This window comes from Microtus oregoni, unplaced genomic scaffold (assembly GCF_018167655.1).
Source record: "Microtus oregoni isolate MIOR12 unplaced genomic scaffold, Mior012 000022F_ref0000154, whole genome shotgun sequence".
NCBI lineage: Eukaryota > Metazoa > Chordata > Mammalia > Rodentia > Cricetidae > Microtus > Microtus oregoni.
Window position 1 is genome coordinate 27,378,724 of NW_024543081.1, and position 26,574 is coordinate 27,405,297.

A 26,574-nucleotide genomic window follows, 5' to 3' on the forward strand; every position below is an offset into this window, starting at 1 on the left:
TGAGTGAGTTACTGGCTGAAATATGTGTGTGCTTTCTTTTTACCATTGCATCTGCCTGAGGGATGGAATCCTTGAGCCCTTGGTGTTGATCAGCATTTGTTACCACTGCTGGGGCTTTTGCTTTGCCTTGCTTTTTAAATGAGCTCTCATCTCATTTCTGACTGAGTGTGTGACTCTTGAACTCCTTGATTCCCCCGCCCCCTTTACCTCCCAAGAGGTTGGGATCATAGGCTTGTACCACCATACCTGGCTTGGCTGGGATTTTGTTCCTTAGAAATACTTATTCTTTTCTTTTCTTGTAATTTTTTTAACCAAGTTTTTTTTTCCTCACTATTTATCACTTGAATTCTTACTGTGCTCTTTCTCCCTAGTTCCCAACAACTTCACACAGTGTGTTTTGATCATATTTACCGCTGGCTCATTTTCTCAGATCCATCTCCTTCCCTAGCCATTAACTTGTCCCCCGCCTTTCCATTTTTTTAAACCCATGAAGTATAATCTGTGCTACACATTTATTCTAGGATGTATGGCCTTCATTGGATGGTGGTCACAATCCATCTTGGACCACACCTTTAAGGAAAAGTGACTCTCTGTCCCAGCAGCTATCAACTACCACTAGCTCTTTAGCTAGGGGCAGGACTTGGTGCCCACTTGCCCTCTCCATGCTGGAATCTTGCCCAGCTTCAACTTGCACAGGTCTTATGAGTGCTACCTCAACTGCTGTGAATTCATACGTGCAACCTCCTGCTGTGTTCAGGAAACAGTTTCCTTGTGCTTGTTCACCACTTCTGGCCTTTATACTTATCCCACAAAGGTGGTTGAGTCTTGGGAGGAGAGGATGTGATACAGATGTTTTGGTTAGGGCTGAACATTCCGTTAACCAACAGATCTTAAAATCCATTTGTGAATCAATGGGCTGATGGACTCCCATGTTCTACCACATTTTGATCAGTGATTACATACTTACTGTTCTGTGTCTGTGAGACTGGGATTAACCCTCCTGCCCCCGTTCAATTTCCTTTCTAGGTCCTACTGGCCCACCTTCTACACTCCCTCTAAGCACGCAGACCTCTAGTGGCAGCTCCACCCTGTCCAAGAAGAGGCCTCCTCCCCCACCACCCGGACACAAGAGAACCCTGTCCGACCCTCCCAGCCCACTACCTCATGGGCCCCCAAACAAAGGCGCAATTCCTTGGGGTAAGTTTTCCTAAAGTCAGGGTCGAAGCTGCCCAGAGCCCGATAGTCGGGGGGACTCTACTGGTCACTGGACAGTTTGCATGATAGGAAAACCGTCCAAAGTGCACACACCCTGACCGAGGTCTTAAACATGTGAATATGATTATACCTGCCTTCTAAGGCCAGGAAACATTTTGAAAAGTTTGGGGCCACTCAAAACTATAGTAATAAATACAGTATTCTCTGATATCATCAGGGAGCTGGTTCTAGAACACACACCACAAGACACCAAAATCTGCAGATGCCCCAGTTCCTCTTATATAGTGTAGCATGGTGTTTCTATAACCTGAACATATACACTTTAAATCTGCTCTAGACAGCATGTCTAATGGAGTGTAAATGTGAGGTTAAAGAAAACAGAAAAGGGGTCCATGTTCAGTACGTAGTTTTTTCCTCCCACAGATGTAGAGGGCCAAATATTATACTCACAGGAACTGAGCATATCCTAAGTCTCAGCGAGAATAGCAACTGTTTGAAGTGGGAATTATGGCTCTCATAGAACTCAGAACAGCGAAATAATGGGCTAAGGTTAGGGACTGTCTTCATGCTAACTAGAGTGCTTGTCTAATTTGTACAAGGCCCTTGGTTCAATCCCAGTATCAGAAAAAGAAAAAAAGAAGAAGAAAAGAAAAACAAAACAATCCACTCCTTTGTGATAACCAGAATAATTTTTTTGTAAAACTGAAATCTACCTTAGACTTGCTTCTTCACACCTTTAATGACTTCCTGCTGAGCTTCAGACAAGAGCTGGCTTCTTACATCAAAGCACTGTGCAGGAGGGTCTCTACTCTGTCCTGGACCCTTCACCTCCTGGTCTCATCATGTGCACTGTCCAAGGCCTTCATCCTTTCTGGCATTCTCTCCAGTTTGCCTCCTTGGCTCCTTTCTGTTTTCTTCCAGAACACTATCAGAGTTAAATTCTTTGCATGTTTTGCCTACCCTGCTAAAATGAGAGCTCCATGAGAGAACCATCTTTGTCTGTTCTCACTTGTGTGGAATCCCACGTGCCACAAACTGGATATTCAGGAATCTCTTTAAGAACGAGTAGCCTTAGCCAGAGTGAGCTGGACACTGGCTGCATGGACTTATCTTGTCTACAAAACACTGCTACCAGCAACACCAACAGCAATATCTTCATCTTGCCTTCTATCCTGGCTACAGCACATAGGTCACCATCATCCAGTAGCCCAGCACAGCCTGACCCACACACATAAACTCTGCCAAATGAGCACACTGGTCTGTGTCTCACCTGTTCCCACCCGAGGATTCCATTGTGGCTTTTTTCTCTCCCTTTTTATAAATTGTGCTTAACACGTGATAAGTAATTCAGCGTAATGGACATAGAATTTTTCAAAAGCCTAGCTGAATTGTTCTGATTTGTTTTGTTTTTGAACAAAAGCCAGAATACACACTTTAAGATTATCACAGTCTTGTCCCAAATATTACAAAGTGGGGTGTGCGTGGGGTGTGTGTGTGTGTGCGCGCGCGCGCGTGCTGTAGCCACTCCTCTGAGTCAGCAGACCTACCCAGGACACCTGTCATTTCTGTTGCTTGGCCGTCTCAGTTCCTTGTGCCCAAGGAGCTCATGGTATTATGAGGCGTTCAGAGGAGTATGCATTACTGTCGTATCAAAGTGCATATGGGCATGCCGGAAAATGGAATGTGAGTCATAAAGAAGTCAACTCAGGACACCTTTGAAATGGATCTGCACGATCAGAAATAATCAAGGCAAAACGATTGAAGGCACACAGGATACTGCATTCCAAAGCTTCCAAGAGTCCCAGATCTGTTTAAAAAAAAAAAAAAAACAGACTTTGCCAGATAACATCCCCCAGACCCTACAGGCTTTCTGTGGACTTCATCCCACAGTGAAGATTCTTCGCAGACTTCACTGAGCTTTGATCCTCTGCTTGCTTCCTGTGTGCTTTACTGTGCTCCTTATAGAAACAGAAACAGCCCTCAAATCAATTCATAGCATTTCTGTTTTCCACCTCTCTAGCACCTGGCTTTTCTTTTTATCACAATATTGGGGATCAGGCCTTTTCCCATAGAAACTCAGTTGTTACCTTATTATAAAAGATACTGTCACCAGGTGGTGGTGGCGCACGCCTTTAATCCCAGCACTTGGGAGGCAGAGGCAAGCGGGTCTCTGTGAGTTTGAGGCCAGCCTGGTCTACAGGAACGAGTTCCAGGACAGGCTCCAAAGCTACAGAGAAACCTGGTCTTGAAAAAAAAAAAAAGTTACTGTCAGCCAGATTGGTGGCACACATCTTTAATCCCAGCACTTGGGAGGCAGAGGCAGAAAAGTTTCTGAGTGTAAGAACAGCCTGGTCTACAAAGGGAGTTTCAGGACTACACAGAGAAGCCCTGTCTCAGGAAACCAAAAAAAAGGGAGGAGGGGGGTTAAGAAGTTACTGCCTGCCAATCAGCTGGGAGCATTAGAGCCTTTCACAGATGGGACCTCAGCTAGCCCTAAGGGACTGAAATTAAAATCTACCCTCAGCAAAAGTGGCACTGTTCCATATGGCAGGACTGTAGTGGATGCTCAGACAACCTCTGGAGTGTTGATTCAAGGCTTGTTTGTAGGTGTTGGATATCTACATACAGGAGACATTTTTGTGCAGACACAGGTTAGTAGCATTGTCCACACTGCAAGTGCACAGTAGACTCCTGATCATAGGAGAAACTTGCACTCATGTTGTGTGCACTCTGCTGAGTAATCACTGCTTAGTGGCCCTGTCCCATCTCTTGCTGATGCTGTGTTCCACAAGGCTAAGGCAGGGGTCAGACTGGTCAGCTTCTGGGCAGCGTCTCCCTGGTGCTGCAGCTGCCCTAGCTTTGCTCTAGACCTCCCTTTTCCCCTAAGCCCGTGGAGATGGCGTCCCTGGTAGACACAGCCGAGGAAATCTGAGTAGCAGCTGCTCACCATCTACTCTGGAGCAGGACTTGTGTCCTTCCTAGGTGCAGCAGAGTCCCAGTCCACATTCTCGCCTCTTCCACTCTCCAGTGGGCCACGGTCATGTCAGTCTCTCACGGTATCTAGAATGTCTTTCCCTGTATTGGGCTAGATTGATCCTGGAATCCTTAGTGATCCTGGGACTTGTTTCAAAGACCACACTCTGTTTGCATCTGGGGGGTGGAGGTCCCAATGCCTCCTTGTCTGTGCCCTCAGAACACCATCTCTATAGAGTCCCTAATGTGAACCCTAGTGTCATATTCTCCACGTGTTTTTTGCTTTTGTTTTTTGAAACAGTCAATCTCTATGCTTCAGGCTGACCTTGAACCCATGGCAATCGTGCCTCAGCCTTCATGGCATTATAGGTTTGAGCTTTTAATACGTATTTGTCATTGTTCAACTGTTCAGTTTCTCTAGCAATAAAATTAGAACTAGTGCTAGTCATGTGTTATGCATGTAATTCTCATAAAGGTTATGTGACTTAGAAAGTATTGAACAAATGTTACCTACTGTTTGTGACTCTTTCAGCCTGGCATGTTGCCGGACGCATAGTTCCTAGACTCCCATATGTGTGTCATGGTGCTGTATGTGTCCTTGGCTACTGTAATTCATTCCACAAACTTGGACTCTTAAGGCAATCAGCACCTATTCTCATGGTTCTGAAACAGGTTCTCAACCTGTGGGTCTGGACCCCTTGGGATCAAATGACCTTTTCACAGGGGTTCCATATCAGATATATTCATTGCAATTCATAACAATAGAGAAATTACAATTATGAAGTAACAACAAAAATAATTTTATGGTTGGGGTCACCACAACATAAGGAACTATATTAAAGGGTTACAGCATTAGGAAGGTTAAGAAGCACTGTAGAGGCTGCAAGACTGACATCCAGTAGAATCATGTCCTCTCCTAGGGGTCTAGAGAAGGATTCTGTTCCTTGTTTCTCTCCATTTCTGGTGACTGCTTGTTGCCCCAGCTGCCTGGCTGGCTTAGCCCTGAAATAATTCATGAAGGGCCGGGCTTGACATGAGGGCCTGGCTGCTTGGTGGTTTCTGTCCCGCCTTGTCCCCCAGCTGTTTAGTCCCGGAGAAAATCACACAGAGAGTCTGCATTAATTATAAACTGATTGGCCCATTAGCTCAGGCTTCTTAGTTAGCTCTTATCACTTATATTAACCCATTATTCTTATCTATGTTAGCCACATGACTTGGTACCTTTCTCAGCAGGGCAGCTCACATCTTCCTTCTTTGGTGGTCTGGGCAGAACTGCAGAGGGAGCTTCCTGCTTCCCAGAATTCTTCTATTCTCCTCGCCCCTTCTCCACTTCCTGTCTGGTTGACCCGCCTATACTTCCTGCCTGGCCAATCGGCATTCATTTAAAACATGATTGACAGAATACAGACAATTCTCCCACACCAACTGCCAGTGTCCCTTGGCAGTTTTAGGATCCTCATGTGCACACAGGAGAGAGAGTATGTGTATGTCCATGTGTTTATATGTGTGTGTCTCTAGCCTGGAACTTACCAAGTAGGTAAGCTTAAGAAGCCCCAGCAATGAGTCTCTGTCTCTCCCTCTCTTCCCCCACCCTTTCCCTCTTTGTCTCCTCGCCCTCTCCTTCCCTCCCTCACCCCAGCACTGTAATTACTAGTGTCCTACCACACCTACTTTTTATATGGGCTTTAGGGGTTGAACTGAGACCCTTATTCTTGCCTGGCAGGCACTTCACAGGCTGAACTATCTTCCCAGCCTGGATTTGGTACCTTTAGGTGGCCATTTTGTAATTGCTCCTAGCCTATTCCTTGGTATTCAAAGATTCGCATCCATTCCACATCCAGAAGGCATTCACTATGACACCTTCCCTCACCCCCACCAAGTCCGCCTCTGTCTTGGCTCTTGTCCTGTTAGGTCTCAGAGAATATGCTACTCAGCCATGTAGCCAGCATCTTATCAGGCCTGTGACTGGACCGCAGTATGACAGCCTTTTCCCTTTTCTTTGATTTGCTTTGTCTTTTGTTGTTATTGCTGCAGTTTGCAGGGCAGGGTCTTTTTGGATTTTGTTTGTTTGATTCTTCCTGGGGTTTGTTTTGAAATAGGCTCTCACTGTGTTACATCGGCTAGCCTAAACCAGGAAAATTCCAGTCACATCCTCCCAATGCTGGGATTATAGGCATGTACCACCACACCAGGCTGCCTGTCCCACCCGGTTAATACTCAGTGTTTCCATCATGTTCCCGGACTCGGAACCTTTGCCATTCAGCTCCTTGGTAGACGGCTGTGGCTGAAGGACTGGCCTCCGCTGAAGTTCGTGATGACTTCTGGGTCAGGTTGTATTTGCACTCCTCCACACTGGCCTTCGCAGAGGGAGCAGGCAGTTTAAGGAGGAGACAGAGCTTGAGTTTGGCCTTGGAAGATGAATGGAATAGAGTAAGCCCCTCAGAATCCTGAGTGTCAGGTTATAACCTGTGGCTGGAAATAGAGTATAGATTTGATTGTGGGAGTCTCACAGGATGGAGCAAAAGAAAACAATTCAGCGACACATAGCCACTACTGGCATGCCTGCAAGGAAGAGTACAAAGAGTTTGACCTGTAACGCATCTGCTTCCCAGGAGGGGTCACCAGCTTCCTGGCAGGTGCTCTGTCCATCGTAGACTTTGCATTCAGTAGCGTAGATGACTCTTGCCCACAGTCTCCGGGACAGAGCATACTGTTTCTTGGGCTTTAAGGCTTCTAGACTAGAAAGGTTGAGGACTTGCCCTGGTTCTTATAGCTGATATGTAGGGAACCAGTGCAGATGAGAGCCTGCACGCCTCACCCTGTCCACACACTGCCTTCTGTTGCATGGGGTGGAGGAGGGCAGAGCGTAAGTCTCTGGCTGTGCCTCCTCGCTGTGCTTGTCTCTGCTTGAGAATCAGATGCCTGAAGAAGGCACTCTGTTCGGCAGAAGTAACACAGTCCAGCACATGCCCCTACTCACTGGCCGTGCCTAATCGCCATGTTTGTCTCTTTGTCCCCTGTAGCAGCACACTTCGCCGTGTGGTTCTAGCCTTGTCCAAGCAAGAAGAACCCTTCCAGGCTTTTTTCCTGCCAGAACTACAGTATCCACAGTACCAAGAATAGCCTGGGCATCACGTGACTAAAAGTCCTGCTTCGGTGTTGAATTCAGCCATCTGTCTCATGAGACGTCTCAGGCAGGCTTGTGTTGAGAAAGCAGAGGGGCTAGTAGGCAAGGGCAAGATGTGTGGGAATCCCATGACCTTGGAAGCTGCGTTTCATTAAGCTTCCCCCCTTTTAAATTACTTACTTTAAAACAAACTAATGCGTATTTTAATACATACATATAAGTAATAAGGAAATAAGGACAGAATCTGCCTTAGTGGCCTCCAGGAATCCCCTCTGGCCACTGAGACCTAAAGCCCATGTACTTTTTTTACATCCTGCAGTCAAAAGACCTCCCACAAAAAAATAAATAAAAAATAAAATGGGTTAAATTGTTTTTCTCCTGGAAATGTTTCTACATCTAAAACATAATTTTTTCAGTACTTTTTGGACTGAGCTTTCACATTCATGCCATAAGATAGGAGGACATCCCCCTCAGTTCACAGGCAAGGAAATTGAGGCAGAGATGTTAAATCACTTACATAAGATCACAGATTGATAACCTTAGAAGTGGCGTTTGAATTTATTTCTGAATTAATGACCCACATCGTGGTTCACTGTTCCAAAAGATTCCTGCAACCTCGTGCTACTCATGACTAGCTGATATTCTCTGCTCTTTCCGCAAAATCTCAGCCCATGGCTTCTCAGCCGGATGGTGAGTAAACCAGAGAATCAACCGTGGTTTCTCCCATTGACTGCCCAGCTTCTGACTCCAGCCTTTTTTCTGCCTCTCTGACATACCTAGAACTTGTGCGACCTACAAATTCAAGTTGTGTAGCAGGAGACGAAAGGAATAAGCTGCTTCTGTATTCGTGACCCTTCTCTTCTTTTTTAGTACTGTCATTGGGGATTTGTCCTAAGCCTCATTTCTCCTACCTGCACACTAACCATCCTTTGCCTAGCTATGTGAATCACAGAATTCTTGTCAATCCACCACAGACGGCTTCCCGATCGGGTCTGAGAAATCACACTGTGACTGAAGTTGAAGAGTTAGTTAGCCTGCTGGCCTCTTTCTGCAGCAAGGGTCATCGATTATTCTGTTCCAGGTGCTGTGTGGGAGGTAGGATGACAGAGGCATGGAAAGAACTACCATCATTGGGGTACCACTTTGTTGGCTATATCAGCATAGTTCCCACACACTTCATTGGAGCCTGTGGAGAATGATTTCCATCTGTGTCATGCTTCCTGCAGACCAGGACTGTGCTCACAACCGTAGCTTATCTTCCAGTGCTCTCTACTGTAGTGGGCACAATTGTCACTCTGATTGTGTGGGCAAGGAGATAGAGGCTTAACAGAATAAGAAGCATCTTCCAGGCTCAATCCACATCACCGGCCCACCTGAAATTCCGAACTGGACTTGTGTAGCTCCAAAATCCGTACCCTTAATATCTTCCCAGAAGGAGATGCAGGAATCAAATCAGCCAGGGAGATGTTCTTTAGATGGGCAAGAATTGACTCAAGTGTGGGAAGGGACAGATTGTGCAGGTGAAACAAGAGAGGAAAAGTTGCAGAGGCCTACAAACGTTTTCTTTGGAGAACAGCAAGTAACTTTGGCCAAAGAGGAGCAGTAAATAAGAACTCTGAACATCCAAGCCTGTAGGCACAGGCCACCGCCAGCCTACCCTGATACTCACTGTGTAATAGCAGAGAATGATCACAGGAGAGCCAGGGACCTTCTCTTGCTATTGTCAAGTTCCCTTCTGCATAACTGCGTTAAATAGTCTTTTGTGTAGAAAGGGAACTGTGGAAACGTCTTCTTCCCCAAGCCTTGTTGGGGCTCACAGAATGTGTGGAAGCACAAGGCGTGGTGTCCAGGACTGGAGGCTCAGCATGAAATACGGTGCTAAAGAAATGCTTGCCTTGAAGATCACCACTGAGAGTTACTTGAGAGGTGCCTGGGACGTTCTCAGTTTTCTCAGTTTTAGGCCATGTGCTGCTGGAAACACATCAAAAATTAAAGAGCATCCAATCACCATTAAGCAGCAATCAGTTTGAAAGGTAGTAGTGGTATCAAAACCAGTATAGTTTGTTTCTTCTTGCCTCATGTCCTGGCATTACAGAACATTCTGCCCAAGAGGTCCAGTTTCAGCTCTGCCAGCCTCTCCTGATGGAACAGTTTTTGTCTGAACTGGCAGGATAGTGGGTGGTTCAGAGTACAGGCTCTAGAGAGGGCCCCTGGCTGTGTATCAGTGCTGATCCTTCACCTGTTGCTTTCCCCTCTTACACCTTTGTTTTTCTTTATGTGTAGATTGGAAGGGATAATTGTGTCTTTTCTCATGGATATGATTACCTACAGATACTTGGCAAATAACATGCTTGTGTTAAGTACTCAATTAATGGTAGGTGGTGTTATTTGTGTTACTATCATAGTATCCTAGGGGGTTGTGTAGAGCACACACCTCTGTGGTCAGAATTCTCGGCTTCACTGTAGCTATGGAACCTGTAGGAATTCATAAACTTATCTCTCATTTCCTTATCTTTAAAAGAGGGTAAAAATGCCAATCTCCCATGTAGTGCAGAATGGCAGCTGGCAGAAAAGAACACATTTGAGAGATGTGCTGTGACATGAGACTGATCATGGAGTGGAAAAGAGTTAAGTTACTTCCTCATCCCCTAACTCCTGTAGGAACCCTGAGGCGCAGCTCTGCCGCATACCATATAGCAGTCACAGAAAGCCCACTCATGTTCTGCCTGTCCTCTGCCCACCTGCACAAAGCACACATCCATACTCCTGGGCTCTTCTTGTTTGGACACTGCCCCACTAGAAATTCTCCTGCCTCTGTAAGATGCCATATCCTCTCTCACCAGCTTACCTTTTATTTTTCTTGTCCTGCATCCCTGTCTTGTGCATAGCAGGTGCTAAAACGTGTTAATACTGAGTGGATATTGACTATGCACGTGGCCAGAGGGTAATGGCTGGTTGTCAGCAACACACCCACACACGGGCCCTCACTAGTGAGTTGTGTCGTCCCTGTCTGGTTGGTAACTAGCCTCTTAAATGAACATAATGTTTTAATTGATTTTTTCAGATCCTTAGCCCCTGGACATCAGCAAGTTCCTATGGTCTTAGAAACCTACTGGGAGGCAGGCCATTCATTGGCATAGTCTCAGGCTAGCAATAAAAATATGAGTCCCAAACCCTGCTTGGTTTTGTTTTAACACAGGAAGTACATGCTCTTCTGTCTGGGGTCTTCTAGTGCTTTCCAGGACCTGAGGGATTCCAGCCCATTTGCCAGAGTCTCTCTCATGTCCATGTCTGAAGATGTAACTTTTGTCTTTCTTGTAGGTAATGATGTGGGCCCATCATCTTCAAGTAAGACGACAAATAAATTTGAGGGGCTTTCTCAGCAAGCAAGGTGAGCCACCGCCCCTGCCTTCCTCTCCTGTTGTGCTCATAGTTGCTGTGGTCAGAATTACAGACTTGGGCTTTGCTACTCAGTGTAGTCACCTGGCAGTACCAGTTAGAAAGATAAATTTGACATCTTTGTTCAGTTCTACATGGCACCTCCCTGCTGGGCCCCAGTGGGGTGCTCTTGCCTGGAACAGGCCTTGCTATGTAGACCATGTTGACCTCAAACTCAGAGAGATCCACCTACCTCTCTGCCTTCCTAATGCTGAGATTAAATTTGTGAACCACTTTGCCTGGCCTATTTCTGACCTTTTAACCGCACAATTTTTTAAATCTAAAGATCTTTTAATATAAGAATGAGACTGGTGTGTGTGTGTGTGTGTGTGTGTGTGTGTGTGTGTGTGTGTACGTACGTGTGTTGCGGGGAAAAGGGTTGTTTTGTCTGTTTGTTTGGTGTCTGTTTAGGCTTAAAGCAGTGTTCCTATCTTTCCATCCTTGCTCTGAGGTAGGTACTTGGGAACTTGCCTAAGGATGGAAAGTTGATCTCTTTGCTCTAGAGATTCGTCAGGGAGCAGAGAGCTACCTCCACACCTGAGGAAGAGAGAATCAGCTGAGTTTATATTAAAAATGTAAATAAATAAACAAACAAACAAACAAGCTCATTTCTTTCAGAACTGTCAGTGTTAATCTCTTTAACCCGGGGAGATCAGCCTGTTACCGTGGTCCTATTTCTGAGCACTTAAATGGTGGAGCAGCGTCAAAGTGTCTCTGCATTTCTTCACTCACCTTCAGCCTGCCTTCCTTCTTATTCTTTGTCCTTTAGCTGCAATTGGACAGGCTCTCTGTGGAGAGGGCAGAGTGACACATAAGGAAAGCGCTCACCTTTTGTGCTCATAAACAGAATCAGGTTGCTGTGTACTTGACCCATTTGGCCATTCATCAAGTTCTCCCCATTCTCACTCACCCAAAGCATACCAGAAGATGCCCAGGCACTTGCAGCACTGGCCCAGGAGCATCCTGAAAGGACTCTCTGATCCTTTAGACTTGGGCTTTACCAGTGAGCAGGAGTAACTAACGAGTAATGGGAAGCTGTGCCTCCCCAAGATGCTAAGGCAGAACACGAGAAAAACAGTCAGGAATGGACATTGAGTCCTCTCCTCCTTACTCTTTCTTGTACTCTCATGGCTTCCTCTGAACATGGCTATTCCCTGCCCCCCAGGATGGGAGGTTGGATTGCCCAAGAGCTGGAGAGAGCAGGATATCTAAGAGCCAGACCAAAAGGGGAACTCATGCACATCCTCTTTCTTTGACTCCCTGTGTGTGGTGGTCAGGTGGACAGAACAAAGAAAGGTCAACCTGCAACGTCAGAGGACAGGGAAAAGGGGCCTGGGGTCAAAAAGGAGTTCTCACAGATACAGCCCAGGCGCTTGGCTGCTCTTGCTTCTTGAATACAAGGTGTCTCTCAGGTCCTCTGAGGATCATTTCAGACTTGTGAAAGGGAAGTAGTGGCTTCCAGCTAGCAGATGTCAAATTTGCTTATTCAAACAACGTGGTGCAGACTTGTTCCAGGGACTTAGGTGTTTCTTCCCCTACTCATTTGCATGTCCTCTAAGGAGGCCATGATCAGGAGAGGACTGGGGACGTACCAGATGATGATTCAGTCTGCATCTCGGGAAAGGCGGGGAAGATGAGGGCTGCTTGTGGGATGACATGAGCCCAAGTTCTGTGTAGGGCATCAGGGTCACAGTGTACAGACTGCCAATAGCTTTCACACAGGATCACCTCCAAACAAAGCTTTAAAATGAGGGGCTTTGCCTTACTTTTCCAAGGTCTTATCCATCTGGGCCAGCCAAAACATAGAAACAATACTATAATCTTTTATTAAATTTCTTTTAGGGGGATTGGTGGTTGTGTGTGCGTGCGTGCATGCGTGCGTGTGTGTGTGATGGAGGAGCAGCATGGTACAGCAGGGCTTGTAGAAGTCAGACAAGTTTTGTGGAGTCAGTTCTTTGCTCCCACCTCTGTGGGATCTGGAGATCTGACACAGGATGCTGCACTTATCTGGACATACATTTATTCTCTGAGTCACCTCTCTAGCTCTAGGAAAGAAATTTGAGTCTGGGCATAGTGGCACACACCTTTAATCCCAGCGCTAAAGGGACATGGGGTGGTAAATCTATGAATTTGTGGGCAGCCTGGTCTACATAGTGAGTTCCAGTCCAGACATGACAATGTAGTGACACCTGTCTCCAAAAAAGAAAAGATCCTTAAGGTAATTATGAAATGCCTCTGATTAGTCTGAATCATAGATCACTGTTGAGATGATGGCACTTGTAGATGCTAAACCACTGTTATTTGTCAATCAGCACCAGTTCTGCTAAGACGGCCCTTGGCCCAAGAGTGCTTCCTAAACTACCTCAGAAAGGTAAGATTCCTCCTCTTTATACTCACATGTTATAGAAGTGTCCCTGTCTGTCCTGGGGACAGAGTGTCGTCCCTTTGGTTCACTGATCTGTCCCAGGTATCTACAATAGTAGAGAGTAGGTGCCTGACAAATATTTGTTAAATGAAGAAAATAGAGTCTAAGTCTGTCTATATAGCAAATACTATAGTTCCCTTTTTCAGAAGACACATTGCTGACCCTCAGGTATCATTCTCCCGATCAGAAACCTGACCATTGGCGCTGAGAAACCACCACAGCTGTTCATTCATGAGTCGTGAGACCTTTGGGCAAATGACTCATTAACTTTACCCGCATAGAGTCCTCATCTGTAGTGGTGAGGTTGTGTGAGGACAGGGTGAAGTCATGCTTCAGATGGCCCCTCACAGGGCGGTAGCGAAGGCAGCCTTTCCTGGGATAGCATCTGTCATGCAGGGCAGGGACACCTGTGCCTGGGAAGCACAGGAAACCAGTGTCTACAATGCTGCTGCTTTGCCAAGCAGACACTTGGCTCTTTGACCAACCTTCTCAAATCCTGACCATGCTTTTCATTTATAAAACGAAATTTTCAGCCTCTTCTACCACACAAATAAGTGCACAGAGACAGCTCTGCTTGCGAGTCATGAAGCCCCTTCTGAAGCTCCTGCTTCATTAGGTCCTTGTGAACCGCTCCAGCCTGCAGGCCTGTGTCTGATCTGGGTAAATGCTCCGAGGAGCTCTGATTGCACCCAGTTATAAGTGCCCATGGTCAGTGTTCACAGTAGAACCCTGTGCCCCAGCCCAGTGCTCCAAGACCTGCTTCAGTAGAAGGCAAATCAGAGGTTAGTGTAGGGACATCAGGTTGTACCACTCTGTTGAGCTCTTCTGTCAAGTGTTACCCTTTGGGATGAGACTATACTCCTCCTGCTTAGGTAGCAGAGTCCCACGAGGCTACTGACTATGGAGTAGAAAGGCTGGCCCACCTGGTCAGTCTGTCTGGGGCAAAGTGGTGGTGATTTTCAAACTCTGCCCAGATTCTGCTCTCTGCTTCTCGTATATTACCACTGAACCCTTCTGCCTGTCTCTTGGCTTACTTCCAGTGGATTCAAACCCAAAGAATTCTTAGTCCTAGTTCACCTGTGGCTGCTGCCCCTGTGCTGCTGCCCCTGTCTCTTTCACATCTTCTCCATCCTCCTGACCCACTGTTAGTCCAACAGGAAGAGCTCTCCCTGACATTCACTCTCCCCTACTTCACTGTGCTCAGTGACTGGCCCTGTGCCTGTTCAGGTCATGGGAAGCTCTCCCTGACATTCACTCTCCCTTACCACACTGTGTCCAGTAACTGCAGGGCAGAGCCTGCAGGAGGAGTCAGAGTATCGGTCACTGAGTGCTCCTCACATGTGTCACTGTCCCAGTTAACCCTTCACTGTTCAGAAAAAGACTGACACAGGGGACAAATGGCTACCTACAATGCCAATTGATATACCAGGAAAATGAACTTAGATTTTCAGGTAGATTCATTAACTATTAGATCTACAATATGATAGGACACTTGGCTTGCTTTATGCAGAACCAAGAGTTATATCCACTGCAGGGCCTTTGACCCATCTGCTTCCTATTAATTACTATCGGCTCTTACATCATTGATACAAAAACTAAATGATAATGCCTATCTGGGTACCATTAAACTGATGGTTATTGATCTAAATATAAACCAGTTCCCATCACTGAGTCAAGGATTCGACCCAGGATACAATTTCAAGGAGAATGTTAAATCCTAAATTAACCTGTACATCGCCCCCTTCTCCTCCCCCTCCCCAGGACCAAGTAACTTCCTGGGATTCTTGGAATTGTAGTTTTTGAAAAATAGCAACAAAGCCTCATAGGAAAATATGGTGGCCTACAGGCTCTGTCCATATAAGACCACACATGTCTTGGGGCCACTCAGCTGAAAAGTTTGCGAGAGTGGGCCTGACCAAATTCTATCTTGGTCAATATATAAAGTTTCAATTAAAAAGCTTGCTTTCTCCTTGCCCCTCTCCTCTGAGGATGCTTTTCTACACGCACTACTACTGCTTTCTCGGTGTGGCTTCAGGAGCACACACTAAGTACTCAGCTCCCTTACCAAGAAAAGAGCCAGAGTTGTAAAACTAGAGCTCCTACGTGGCCTCAACGAAACCCGCCTAATAACAATAATAATGTCACTCCTGTGGAATTCTGATAGCCGTCATGTCCTCACAGTGAATTTTTTGCATCAACTAAGTTGTGTCATCCTCATGATCACCCTTTGAGATGAGAGTTTTAGTGGTGAGGAAGTGGAAATTCAGAGAGGTTGTGCAATTTGGCCAAGGTCACACAGTGACATTGTGTCTTAGTTATTGTTCTATTGCTCTTGAAGAGACACCATGACCAAGGCAACTCATAGAAAACAATTGGGGCCTTGGTTACAGTTTTAGAGGGTTAGCCCATAATCATCGTAGCAGGAAGCAGACAGGCATGGCGCTGGAGTAACAGCTGAGAGCTATATACATCCTGGTTCCTAGGCAGCAGGCAGAGAAGGAAAAAGTGAGCCTAGTGTGGGCTTTTGAAACTGCAAAGCCCACCCCCAGTGGCACACCTCCTCCAACAAAGGCCACAACTCCTAAACCTTCTTAAACAGTTCCAATAACTGGGGACCAAGCATTCTAACATGAGCATATGGGGGCCGTCCTCATTGAGAGCACCACACACAGAAGTGAGTGAGCAAGAGTGTCTCACGTGCTCATTACAAGGATGACTCTATAGGCAGGGGCATTTTCCTGATTTGGAGTAGAGCGCAGTTCTTCGAGAATAGGAGGATTGATGTAGAAACTCCCAAGCATATTAAGTGAGCTGTTTGTGTGTGTTGTGACATGTTCATCAGTCCATGCACGCGTCACCAGATTTTAACAGGGTGCCATGATGGTAGATGGGCAACAGAAGAACCTCTTGCCAGTACTGAGTGAGTCCTGTAAAATGAGGGGCAATACGTAAGGCTATTAAATTGATTGGACTGTCCCTTCAAAAGTGATTTTGTACTTTCTTCTAATATACTTGTATATAACATGGCAAATGGTTTTGCTAAAATAGCATATTTAAAAAGTTATACCTATAGAAACCTCTAGGAGAAAAATATGTAATGATATTTAAATGACTAAGTTTTGTGGTAGATTGACATCCAGGAAAGTTTTCTCTTTTTATAAAATCATATTATATGTTCTTAGAAATCTGGATTGATATGGTCATCTTGCACTGACTCAATGGAAGCCCAGAGCTGTAAGTTGCAATGTAGATGCTTTCCTGGCTTCCAACTTTATTCCTGTGTGAGTGAGACTTTGGGCTTGCTCATCACCAGTTCTCACAGCAGGTCAATGCCTTTTCTTGCTTTTGCCAAGACCCAAGACAAGGTTTCTCTGTGTAGCCCTGGCTGTCCTGGAACTAGCTCTGTAGAGCAGGCCAGCCTCTGTCTCTTGAGTGTTGGGATTAAAGGAGTACACCACCATCACCCAGCCAGGGCAGTGCTCTTGTTAGTGTTTGGCCTTTTCCCATGACTGTGACAGCTTCCACCTTTATTCCATCTGTGCCGTGACCCCCTCTCCTTGTCCTTTCCCACAGTGGCCCTAAGGAAGACAGAAACCAGCCATCATCTCTCCCTCGACAAAGCCAACATTCCACCTGAGGTTTTTCAGAAATCGTCACAGTTGACAGAGTTACCCCAAAAGCCACCACCTGGAGACCTACCCCCGAAGCCCATGGAACTGGCCCCTAAACCCCAAATTGGAGAATTGCCACCTAAGCCTGGAGAACTGCCCCCCAAGCCCCAATTAGGTGACCTTCCCCCTAAGCCACAGCTCTCAGACTTACCTCCCAAACCACAGATGAAGGATCTGCCCCCCAAGCCACAGCTGGGAGACCTGATGGCAAAGTCCCAGGCTAGCGAAGTCTCATCCAAGGTGCAGCCACCCTCAGAGGTCACACAGAAGTCACACACGGGAGATCTCTCCCCAAACGTGCAGACCAGAGATGCCATCCAGAAGCAAGCATCTGAGGACTCCAATGACCTCACCCCCACGCTGCCGGAGACACCTGTACCACTGCCGAGAAAAATCAATACGGTGGGTGAAAAGCAGTGTCCTCCTCCTCTGGTGAGGCCCAGTGCGCTCTCCTTTTCATGTGCTGGGAGCATGACCTAGAGCTGTGTGTGTGTGCTCTGTACTCTGCCACTGAGCAGCATCCGCAGACTGTCGCAGTTCTGGAAGGTGGTGATAAGAGGTGTACCCAGCTGTACTTAGTAAGCTCCCACACATTGAAGCCTTTGTGGGGGTATGGAGCCTGATGACCACAGACACTACCTTTGATCCCAACTGGCATGCTGTGGTACCCAGTCTGGTGCGGCTGCCAGCTAGCAGTGTACTTGCCTTCTCTGAGCCCGATTCCTGGGGGGCAAGAAGACCCCATATGGTACTGGGCTCAGGGGCACCAGTACAGTGACCCGTGAGTAGGATACAGTGGACACATCGCAAGCCCTCAGCTGCTGTGTCTCTGATTCAGAAGCCGTGAGGGTTGAACTTCACTACCCTAGGATGAGTCTCCATCCCTTCTCACTGTATCTTCCAACCAGAACCAGAGGAAAAGTCCAAGAAAGCCTCACAGATGGGGTTTTGTAGTGATCTGGTCATTCCATCATTTCATGCAATGTGTCCCAACTTTAGCTTTATATAAAAGTGTCTTTTTCAAGACCCCCCAATCTTTAGGTAACATTCAAAAATAAAAGGTGTAACACAGTACCCATACACCCCAGATTAAGGTAGAAAACCAAAACTCTCTCTCTCTCTGCTATCTCTGGTGCTGTATGTCAACACTAAAGGTAAAAGTGACCCTTCCTCCCATGGATTTGAGCCCACCGTTGTCTGTGTGCCCTGCTTCCAGCTTTCCTCAGCTCTACAGACAGATTCACTGGTCTCTTTGTGTGCACAGAACCCCAGTTCACGCTGCCTGCCTTAGTGATAGTTTCTCACTTATTCCTCACCATTATAAGTTAACACATTACAGGCCTTCTCAGTCTCTCAGCTGTGATAACAATCTGCTACTATGGGTCTGGTCAGCCTTCCAACCTCACCAGCACATGTACCCCAATCACTCCCCCAGGAGCTCAGGAAGGAGCTGGGATCATCAGGAAAGCCAGAGAGAAGCAAAGGACAGAGGGAACGACATGAGGCCCAGAGCCATGGTTTTGTGGTTGGGAGCCCTGGCTGTTCTTCCAGAAGACCCAGGTTCAGTTCCCAGCACCCACATAGCAGCTCATGACTGCCTGTAACTCCACGGATCCAACACCTTCACACAGACAACACCTTCACACAGACAACACCTTCACACAGACAACACCTTCACAGACAACACCTTCACACAGACAACACCTTCACACAGACAACACCTTCACACAGACATAAATGCAGGCAATACACAATGGGCATGAAATAAAGTAAAAAGGTAGTTTTCTGTTTCTACTGCTAGTAATCTAATTAACTGGGTGCTTAAAGTATTCCTTAGAAGGTGCTGTTTACACCTTCCTGTCTTCAGAGAACTGAAGTCCAGCCAATAAAAGTCCTGGTCAGAACCACAACTGTTGAGACTCAAGCTGTTCTCTGGGTTCCCCTGATGTGTCCTAACCCATTTTGCATGAGACCCTAGGAAATCCATCTGTGCTGCACATTCGGCATGCAGAAAATGCACATCTTAGGCATTTTATAGCTTCTGCTGTCATTTCTCTGCAAGCTGATGCTGTGGGGTGGAGCACAGCAGAGGAAGGACAGATCTCTTCATGCATTTTGGGAAAGCTGAATTGTGATCACTGCCTGCATTGGTTGCCCTCGCCAAAAGCTCCCTGCTGATGCTAGCCGGAGGAGGAACTGCCATTCCTGAGACTGCACAGTGCCCAGGAAGCATGTCCATCCTCTGCACACGTGCATGCATGCGCTCACATGAGAACTCAAGTCTGGGCAAGGAGAATTCCCCTGCCTGGGTTCGCCCACGTGTGAAGGGCTGTTCTGTTTCCCCCTTCTTCATTTGCTCCCCGTTCAAACCTGCTTTCTTTATTCCAGGGAAAAAATAAAGTGAGGCGCGTGAAGACCATTTATGACTGCCAGGCAGACAACGACGACGAGCTCACGTTCATCGAGGGAGAGGTGATCGTTGTAACGGGGGAAGAGGACCAGGAGTGGTGGGTATGTACGCGTGTCTGCCTCTCTCTTCGTCCATCCCTCCGCTCTCCACTCCAGAGGCGGGTGTGAGGGTCCTGCTAGGCACATAAGTCACCCCGTGGCCGTTCACATTGCCCTTCTGTCACTAAGGCTGTGCTATAAAAAGCCAGAGTTACTTTGAAAATGGGCCAGGCACCCATGACTGGAGTGCTTTGCTTGAGCAGGGTGAGCGGGGGCAGGGGGGGGCAGGGGGTACTTAGAGGTGCTTCCTGAGCCAGTGTCTTTGTTAGCAGAGCCAGGCCTGCTCCCAGTGTGCGCCACCAGCATAGAACAGTGACTTTGAGTCTGAAGTCCCCCAGTGGTGTCAGTCACTAACCCTGTGGACTTGAATCAGGCTCATCCCATCTGTAGACCTGTTTCCTCTGAGGGAAGCAGTTCGGGACGGAGTCCTACTTTACAAGTCTATCTAGATCTCACACTGTTGTCTGTCACTGCTACCGCATAGAGTCTGCTAAGAAACCAGTGATTCCAACTGAGACTCCTGGGAGTAAAGGAACATTTTTATGATAGTTCAGTAGCATGCCCAGGGAGATTCTATGAGCCACCAACCCAACACGCATCCCAGTAAAGAGGTTAAAATTCTAATCCTGGTATGTAATTCATGCAACCCTTCTGAGCACAGAGAGAGGTAGACGGTACTTCTCAGAGGAGACTGGCATCCTGGAGGCCTGGGCACAGCACACTCCTACAGGTACTCGAGGGAAGGCACAGGAAAGGTGGCCTGTCCCGGCTGCTTCTGCCTAGCTCGCTCGTGCACCCTTCTCTGGATGCGGTGGGCTTCCACAGCCAGTGCTCGTGCACCCTTCTCTGGATGCGGTGGGCTCCACAGCCAGTGCTCGTGCACCCTTCTCTGGATGCGGTGGGCTCCACAGCCAGTGCTCGTGCACCCTTCTCTGGATGCGGTGGGCTTCCACAGCCAGTGCTCGTGCACCCTTCTCTGGATGCGGTGGCTTCCACAGCCAGTGCTCGTGCACCCTTCTCTGGATGCGGTGGCTCCCACAGCCAGTGCTCGTGCACCCTTCTCTGGATGCGGTGGCTCCCACAGCCAGTGCTCGTGCACCCTTCTCTGGATGCGGTGGCTTCCACAGCCAGTGCTCGTGCACCCTTCTCTGGATGCGGTGGCTCCCACAGCCAGTGCTCGTGCACCCTTCTCTGGATGCGGTGGCTTCCACAGCCAGTGCTCGTGCACCCTTCTCTGGATGCGGTGGCTTCCACAGCCAGTGCTCGTGCACCCTTCTCTGGATGCGGTGGCTTCCACAGCCAGTGCTCGTGCACCCTTCTCTGGATGCGGTGGCTCCCACAGCCAGTGCTCGTGCACCCTTCTCTGGATGCGGTGGCTCCCACAGCCAGTGCTCGTGCACCCTTCTCTGGATGCGGTGGCTCCCACAGCCAGTGCTCGTGCACCCTTCTCTGGATGCGGTGGCTCCCACAGCCAGTGCACGTGCACCCTTCTCTGGATGCGGTGGCTTCCACAGCCAGTGCTCGTGCACCCTTCTCTGGATGCGGTGGCTCCCACAGCCAGTGCTCGTGCACCCTTCTCTGGATGCGGTGGCTCCCACAGCCAGTGCACGTGCTCTTGCTATTCTTTCTGTACAGCGCCCACAGCAGGGCGCTTTTCGGTGCAGTTAACATTGATCTCATTGAGGTCATAAGGGAAGTTTTGTAACCGTGGCTTGCAGGTCTGTGCTGCAAATGGGAAAACTGCCATAGGCCACTGTCGGTCTCAACACTGACACGTCTCTAGTAGCCAGGAGCTCTTCTGGGTCCAGTCCTTCTGTTTTTAATCTTAATTACACAAGTCTTTGTCTTACTTTTACCAATTTTTTTCTTTTACCAAATTTGTAAGTAAGAAAGGGGCTTGTCAAGGTTTGTCTGGGCTTCCTCGTGGCGTGTCTGCTCATCATAGCATCAAGCATAGACATAGAACCCGACCCCTGCAGAGTGCCGACCACTGCAAGGCTGGCCCTTGCTCTTTGGGGGCTGTTCCCTCGCTGTGTTATATAATCAGCACTGTGTGGTTCACCAAAGAGTGGAGGGGCGAGCTTCTGCCACCTCCTGTCTAACTACTCCTTTCTTCCTGCAGATTGGGCACATCGAAGGACAGCCTGAAAGGAAGGGTGTCTTTCCAGTGTCCTTCGTTCACATCCTGTCTGACTAGCAGAAAGCAGAACCTTCTGTCCGTCCACACCCTTCATGCCAGACCGCTGCCTCCATGTAATCTTGTATACAACGTGTATATAGCTGCTGTTACAGACCAAGAACTCATGGAAGGGCCACTCAGGAGGGGAATATAGTATGCATTGTAAATATCCTGTGGTCTTCGGCCTTCGCCAGTATTAGGGTAGCCTCGGGAACTGGTGCGCCTTAATGGTTTGCCAAAGCCATCGTTGGCATCTAGCACTTACATCTCTCTCCCTCTGTGCTGTTTATGAGCAAACAAAAAGCAGGAGTATAGGAACTGCTGGTTTTTCAGGTGAAGAGTCTCCAGCAGCTGTTGAAGGGTGCAGAACTGACTATGCAGTATTCTCAATGGCGTTACTGAACATGCAACATTGGCAGAGGTGGGTTCTGTGCTCCAGGCGGAACTTTAAGTTAGCCCCCTGGCCTGCAGCCTGTAGTTATCTGTGTACACAGTTTACAGCTACAAAGACCTACTTTGGTATTTATTACAGAAAAGTGCTCAGTTAAATGTGTTACTCCTTCAGCAAATAGTCACTGACACAAAGTCCTCTGCAGCATTTTACGGTGTACGCAGCCTCGTGCAAGTTTAGGTGAGTGGATGTGTACATCTTATGGCGAGTGCCCACCCCTGAGATATTACCTCATTATGCAAAAATAACATATCCTTCATGACTATTTTGACAAAAGCTTAAAACCACGTCTGATGAAGTTCAACTTTCAGGAACCAAGGACTGCCAGAAAATATCCACCTCTACGTTATGCATGCATCTAGAAGCTTACCCGAATTCTGCCTTTTATAAAGGAACAAACAGTATGAAGAAGTGAACTGTACATTTTTAAACTTGATTGCCATTAAAGCAGAAGTTACAAGATTGCAACAATCCTTGTTTCTGGTCACTCATTTGGCCTTCTCCAGAGTGTTTGCACATCGCCTTGGCGCAGCACCCCTCAACCGTTCTGAAGCGTCCAAAGTGTCAGTTTGAAATGATTTTCTTCATTTTGTTCTTGATTAAACCTTTACTATTCAAGATGAAAAATTGTCAAGTCGGTTTTTGAGTTTTCTAATGCAGAATCCAGGTGCTGACACCAACCTTCCCTTTTTTTCCTCCTTCCAATCCTCGTCTCTAAACTCCAGTTACAGGTTAACTTTCTCATGGTAAACTTACCCGGTAGACATGTGCCCTTCAAGTCAGTCTATAACCGAGCTGTGGGACGCTGCTATGAATTGCACTGTGATAAAGCTCTCTGCAAGCCATCTCTGTCTGTCTGTCTGTCTGTCTCTGGTCTCTTGTTGCTTGTGTTTTCCTTTGTTTCGTTTTTTCCCCCTCAGCCCATTCATCGCGTTGCATTTCCATGTCCGGCTTCAGTCTGGATTTGGGGTGAGAATGCAGTGGTTGTTTGTCCTCCTGGGTCCAGGACTGTTCTGATTCCAAGGTGTGTTGTGCTTCTGGACTTAAGTTTGCTTGAGTTGCTGGTCTGACTACGGCACAGAACAAATACTTTTTAGCAGATAATCTCGGCAATGAATGAGAAACATTGATTTCACAGAAGCACGGTTCCCATGAAGCTTGTGGGAAGAGCCCTCTCATAGCCACCGTGCTCAGAAAATACTAATTTAGTTCTGCTTAAATGGTTACCGTGAGAACTCTGAATAGCCACCCAAGAAATAAATCAAACCTTGCATGACAGACCTTCAAACACTCTACCAGCTGTCACTGGAAACTGATCTTAAGCAGTTGCTTCCACAGTGTCTGGGCACCTGTGCATCCCCACATCGAACCAAGAGCAAAAGGTGCCAGTCAGCATGCTAGTGTGCAGCCAGCAACGCCACCAACCTTGTTTTAGAGGCCATAATGGTTTTAGGAATGTGGCAGTTGCCCAGTGTCCCAGTTTGTTCATCATTCTTAAGATGCATTTGAAGTTACATTCAGAAGGTCTAGGCGGTTTTCTGCTGACTTGAACATAAGCTGGTTTTTAAGCAAGCTCTGTCTCTAAAATGCCAGAGAGTTAATGATGTCCTCTTCTGCTACAGGAACTCACACAAATGTATGTTTCTTTTCTGGTTTTTGTTTGTCTCCCATCAGGATTTTGAGTTTTCTCTACTCTGTTGTGCTGTGGGACATAGGAAAACTAGGTAGACATTCCTTTGGCAATCTTGTTAAGTTTAAATCTGACCTTGTTCTGGAACCTTGATGAGCCACTATCTGCAATTTTGTACATCACATAATATTATGAAGGTATGGAACCGTAAGAAAGAAAGCAAATTCATTCCTTTTTTTATCCCCCTTAGAAAGGAAAATTATGTCTGCAAACAATGTGTCTTATTTTCCTGTTGGACAGCAATTGTTATTTATTTTTTTTTTATTGCCTACAATTTGGACATGGTATATAGGAGCCCTGCCGTGCCTGCCTCTAGTTAAAGCCCACATTCTTACCTGGGAGCCACCACCAAGCGTCAGTACACTTTTCATTTCACATGTATTTAATGTGAGAGTTTCTCAGTACTGTATGTGTTCATTTCTACTTTTTTAATATTTAAAATTGCTTTTAAATAAACATATTCTCAGTTGATCCCAAGCATCTGAAATCAGGCCATTTTGTGAGTTGTCCGCTACTTTGTTGACTGGGAAAAATGATGTGGTTTGGGGGTGGAGATCGGTAGCTTAGTCTTCCTGGGCCACAGCTCACTCCAGGTACATGGGAGCATGTAACCTTCCAGGCTCACTTGAGTCCCCTCCCACTCCCACCTCCTGTGAACTTTTTATGGGAAGACAAACATCTGTTCACCCTAGATATGGGCACTAATGGCCGACCAAACAGTTCCTCCACATCTAGCTTGACGAATCGGTGTGTTTAATTGGAGCCCCTTAAAGGAGTTTCTGTGAGGGATTACTTCCAGGAACACGGGAGACTTGGGCAGCTGCACTGCTAAGAACTGTAGCACCTTGTATCAGGGAGGGGAGGGACTTTGTGAGTCCTTCATCCTCCTCTGTGATGAATGCAAAGGGTAGCCTGTGGTTGACCTTGCAGGTAGTCACAACTGTTGAACATTCAAGGAGACCAGCATAGCATGCCTAGAGAACATGGTACACCATTCCTTCACTCTGTCCCTTTCCCTTCCCTGTGGGTAGGACCATACGTTAATGTGCTGAGTGCCACATCTGCCTGTCCTGCTGGACTGTAACTCCTGATGCAGACAGACAGTTGTGTAGACCAAACGCTTGCTCTCTGCAGCATCTACTGTGCCCTGCGTGAGCCCAAGGGGTCTGGAAGTGAGGTGCAGGGAAATGCATGCAGGATTGGAGATTCATGGCTAGAAAAATACATGGCGTCAGGAGTCCACACAAGTGGTTCTGGCTCTGAGGCTGGTCTCAAGATTTACTGTAGCCAGGAGGCTTCATGACACAGTTCTAGTCAAAGAGACACTGGTACGAGCACACTAAAGCCTCAGCAAAAAGATACCACAGCGTCCTTTCTTGTCTGTCACAAGCAAGACAAATGTCATGAGCCCAAGGATAACATCTCTGTCAGGGAAGGCTGTGGTTTTTCCATCGGGATGTTTTCGGAAAAGAAAAACAGTAACCGGCACACTCCAGAATCAAGGACAGCCAGCTTATCTTGTGATTGATGCAGTCTCCCGTTGGTTGCGTGTGGCTTCGGTCCTGTGACACACGAACCTAACGTCTGACCTCTGGAGAACAGCCAGCCGTGTCTGAAAGAATGGTGTAGAAACTGGAGGGTCACTGGGGTCACGCCCTGATTCACTGAGTGCTTCGTACGATAGCCCATATTCCTTCTCATGTGCACAGCCTTCCAGGTGAGCTTCATTAGACACCTCCTGGTCACATAGCATGATGAATCGCAGTGCCCGTGACCTTAACAGTTGTGTCCCTCTCCGCCTGCCCTTGTCTTTTTCTGCTCTAAGCCTGTGCCCATTCACTACCATTTATAAGACCTATGGGTGCAATGACAGCTCCATGTTCTCCCTGCAACACTCACAGGCCACGAAGAATTCAGGTAAATGATGTTGTAGGCTCAGGTACAAAGGGACTGGCCACAAGGAGGTGGCCCGTTCTAAAGGCCTTGACGGATTCAACTCAGAGGCTTCAGGGTTTGAGCAGCAAGTACAGGTCGGAGACAGACAGGGTGACTCTAGGGTCTTCTTTGCTGTTACAGAGAGTGAAGTACCCACTCCCAAGCCCTGCCTTCTCTTGCAGGAGGCCCCCGTTCTGCTGCTGGCTGGCCTGTGCTGTGGCTTGGTGCTGGGTGGGCCCCATGCAAAGGAGCTGTGTTGTGAGGTTGAGTTCTCAGTACCGTGAATGGAACTCTGTTCTCCATTTGCAGATGGCACTGCTGTTCACGGGTTAAAAAGGTAACTTTAATAAGAGGGAACCATTATGGGGTTAGCAAGAAACCTGGCTCTAGAGAAATTCCTAGGGACCCACAAGGATGACCCCAGCTTAAGACCCTAAGCAATAGAGGCCAGGGTGCCCGAACTTGCCTTGCCCTGTAGTCAGACTGATGAATACCTTAAATATTACCATAGATGCAGCAACTAATGGAAACAGAGACAGAGACCTGCATTGGAGCACTAGGCTGAGCTCCCAATGCCTAGCTGAAGAGCAGGAAGAGTGAGTCTATGAGCAAAGAAGTCAAGACCATGATGGGTTCACCCACTGAAAACACTTTATCTGAGCTAACGGGAGCTCACCAACTCCAGCCAGACTGGAAAGGAACAAACATAGTACCAAACTAGTCCCTCTGAATGTGGGTGACAGCTGCATGGCTGGGGCAGACTGAGGAGCCACTGGCAGTGGCACCAGGATTTATCCCTACTGCTTGTACTGGCTTTTTAGGAACCTGTTCTCTTTGGATGGATACCTTGCCCAGCCTAGATATAGTAGGAGAGATGGCCTTGGACCTTCCCTAAAGCAATGTTCCTTACCCTCTCTGAGGAATGGGTGGAGGGTAAGGTAGGGAAGGTATGGGGAGGGGAG

At 47.4% G+C, this 26,574-nt stretch overlaps 1 protein-coding gene across 7 annotated transcripts in view; it reads left to right on the forward strand.

The window, feature by feature from the left end:
• Asap1 (ArfGAP with SH3 domain, ankyrin repeat and PH domain 1) overlaps window positions 1-24,148 on the forward strand; it is a 286,745-nt gene extending 262,597 nt beyond the window's left edge. For 4 of the 7 annotated variants that reach the window (XM_041671783.1, XM_041671784.1, XM_041671785.1 and 1 more), the window contains 6 exons: window positions 1,027-1,197; window positions 10,637-10,706; window positions 13,066-13,124; window positions 16,752-17,251; window positions 19,238-19,360; window positions 21,480-24,148. In XM_041671783.1, coding sequence (XP_041527717.1) covers window positions 1,027-1,197; window positions 10,637-10,706; window positions 13,066-13,124; window positions 16,752-17,251; window positions 19,238-19,360; window positions 21,480-21,554 — 998 coding nt within the window. In that variant the 3' untranslated portion in view covers window positions 21,555-24,148. The remainder of the gene's footprint in view (window positions 1-1,026; window positions 1,198-10,636; window positions 10,707-13,065; window positions 13,125-16,751; window positions 17,252-19,237; window positions 19,361-21,479) is intronic. The other 3 variants (XM_041671786.1, XM_041671787.1, XM_041671789.1) reach the window with 1 other exon arrangement.
• Window positions 24,149-26,574: the final 2,426 nt, after the last annotated feature.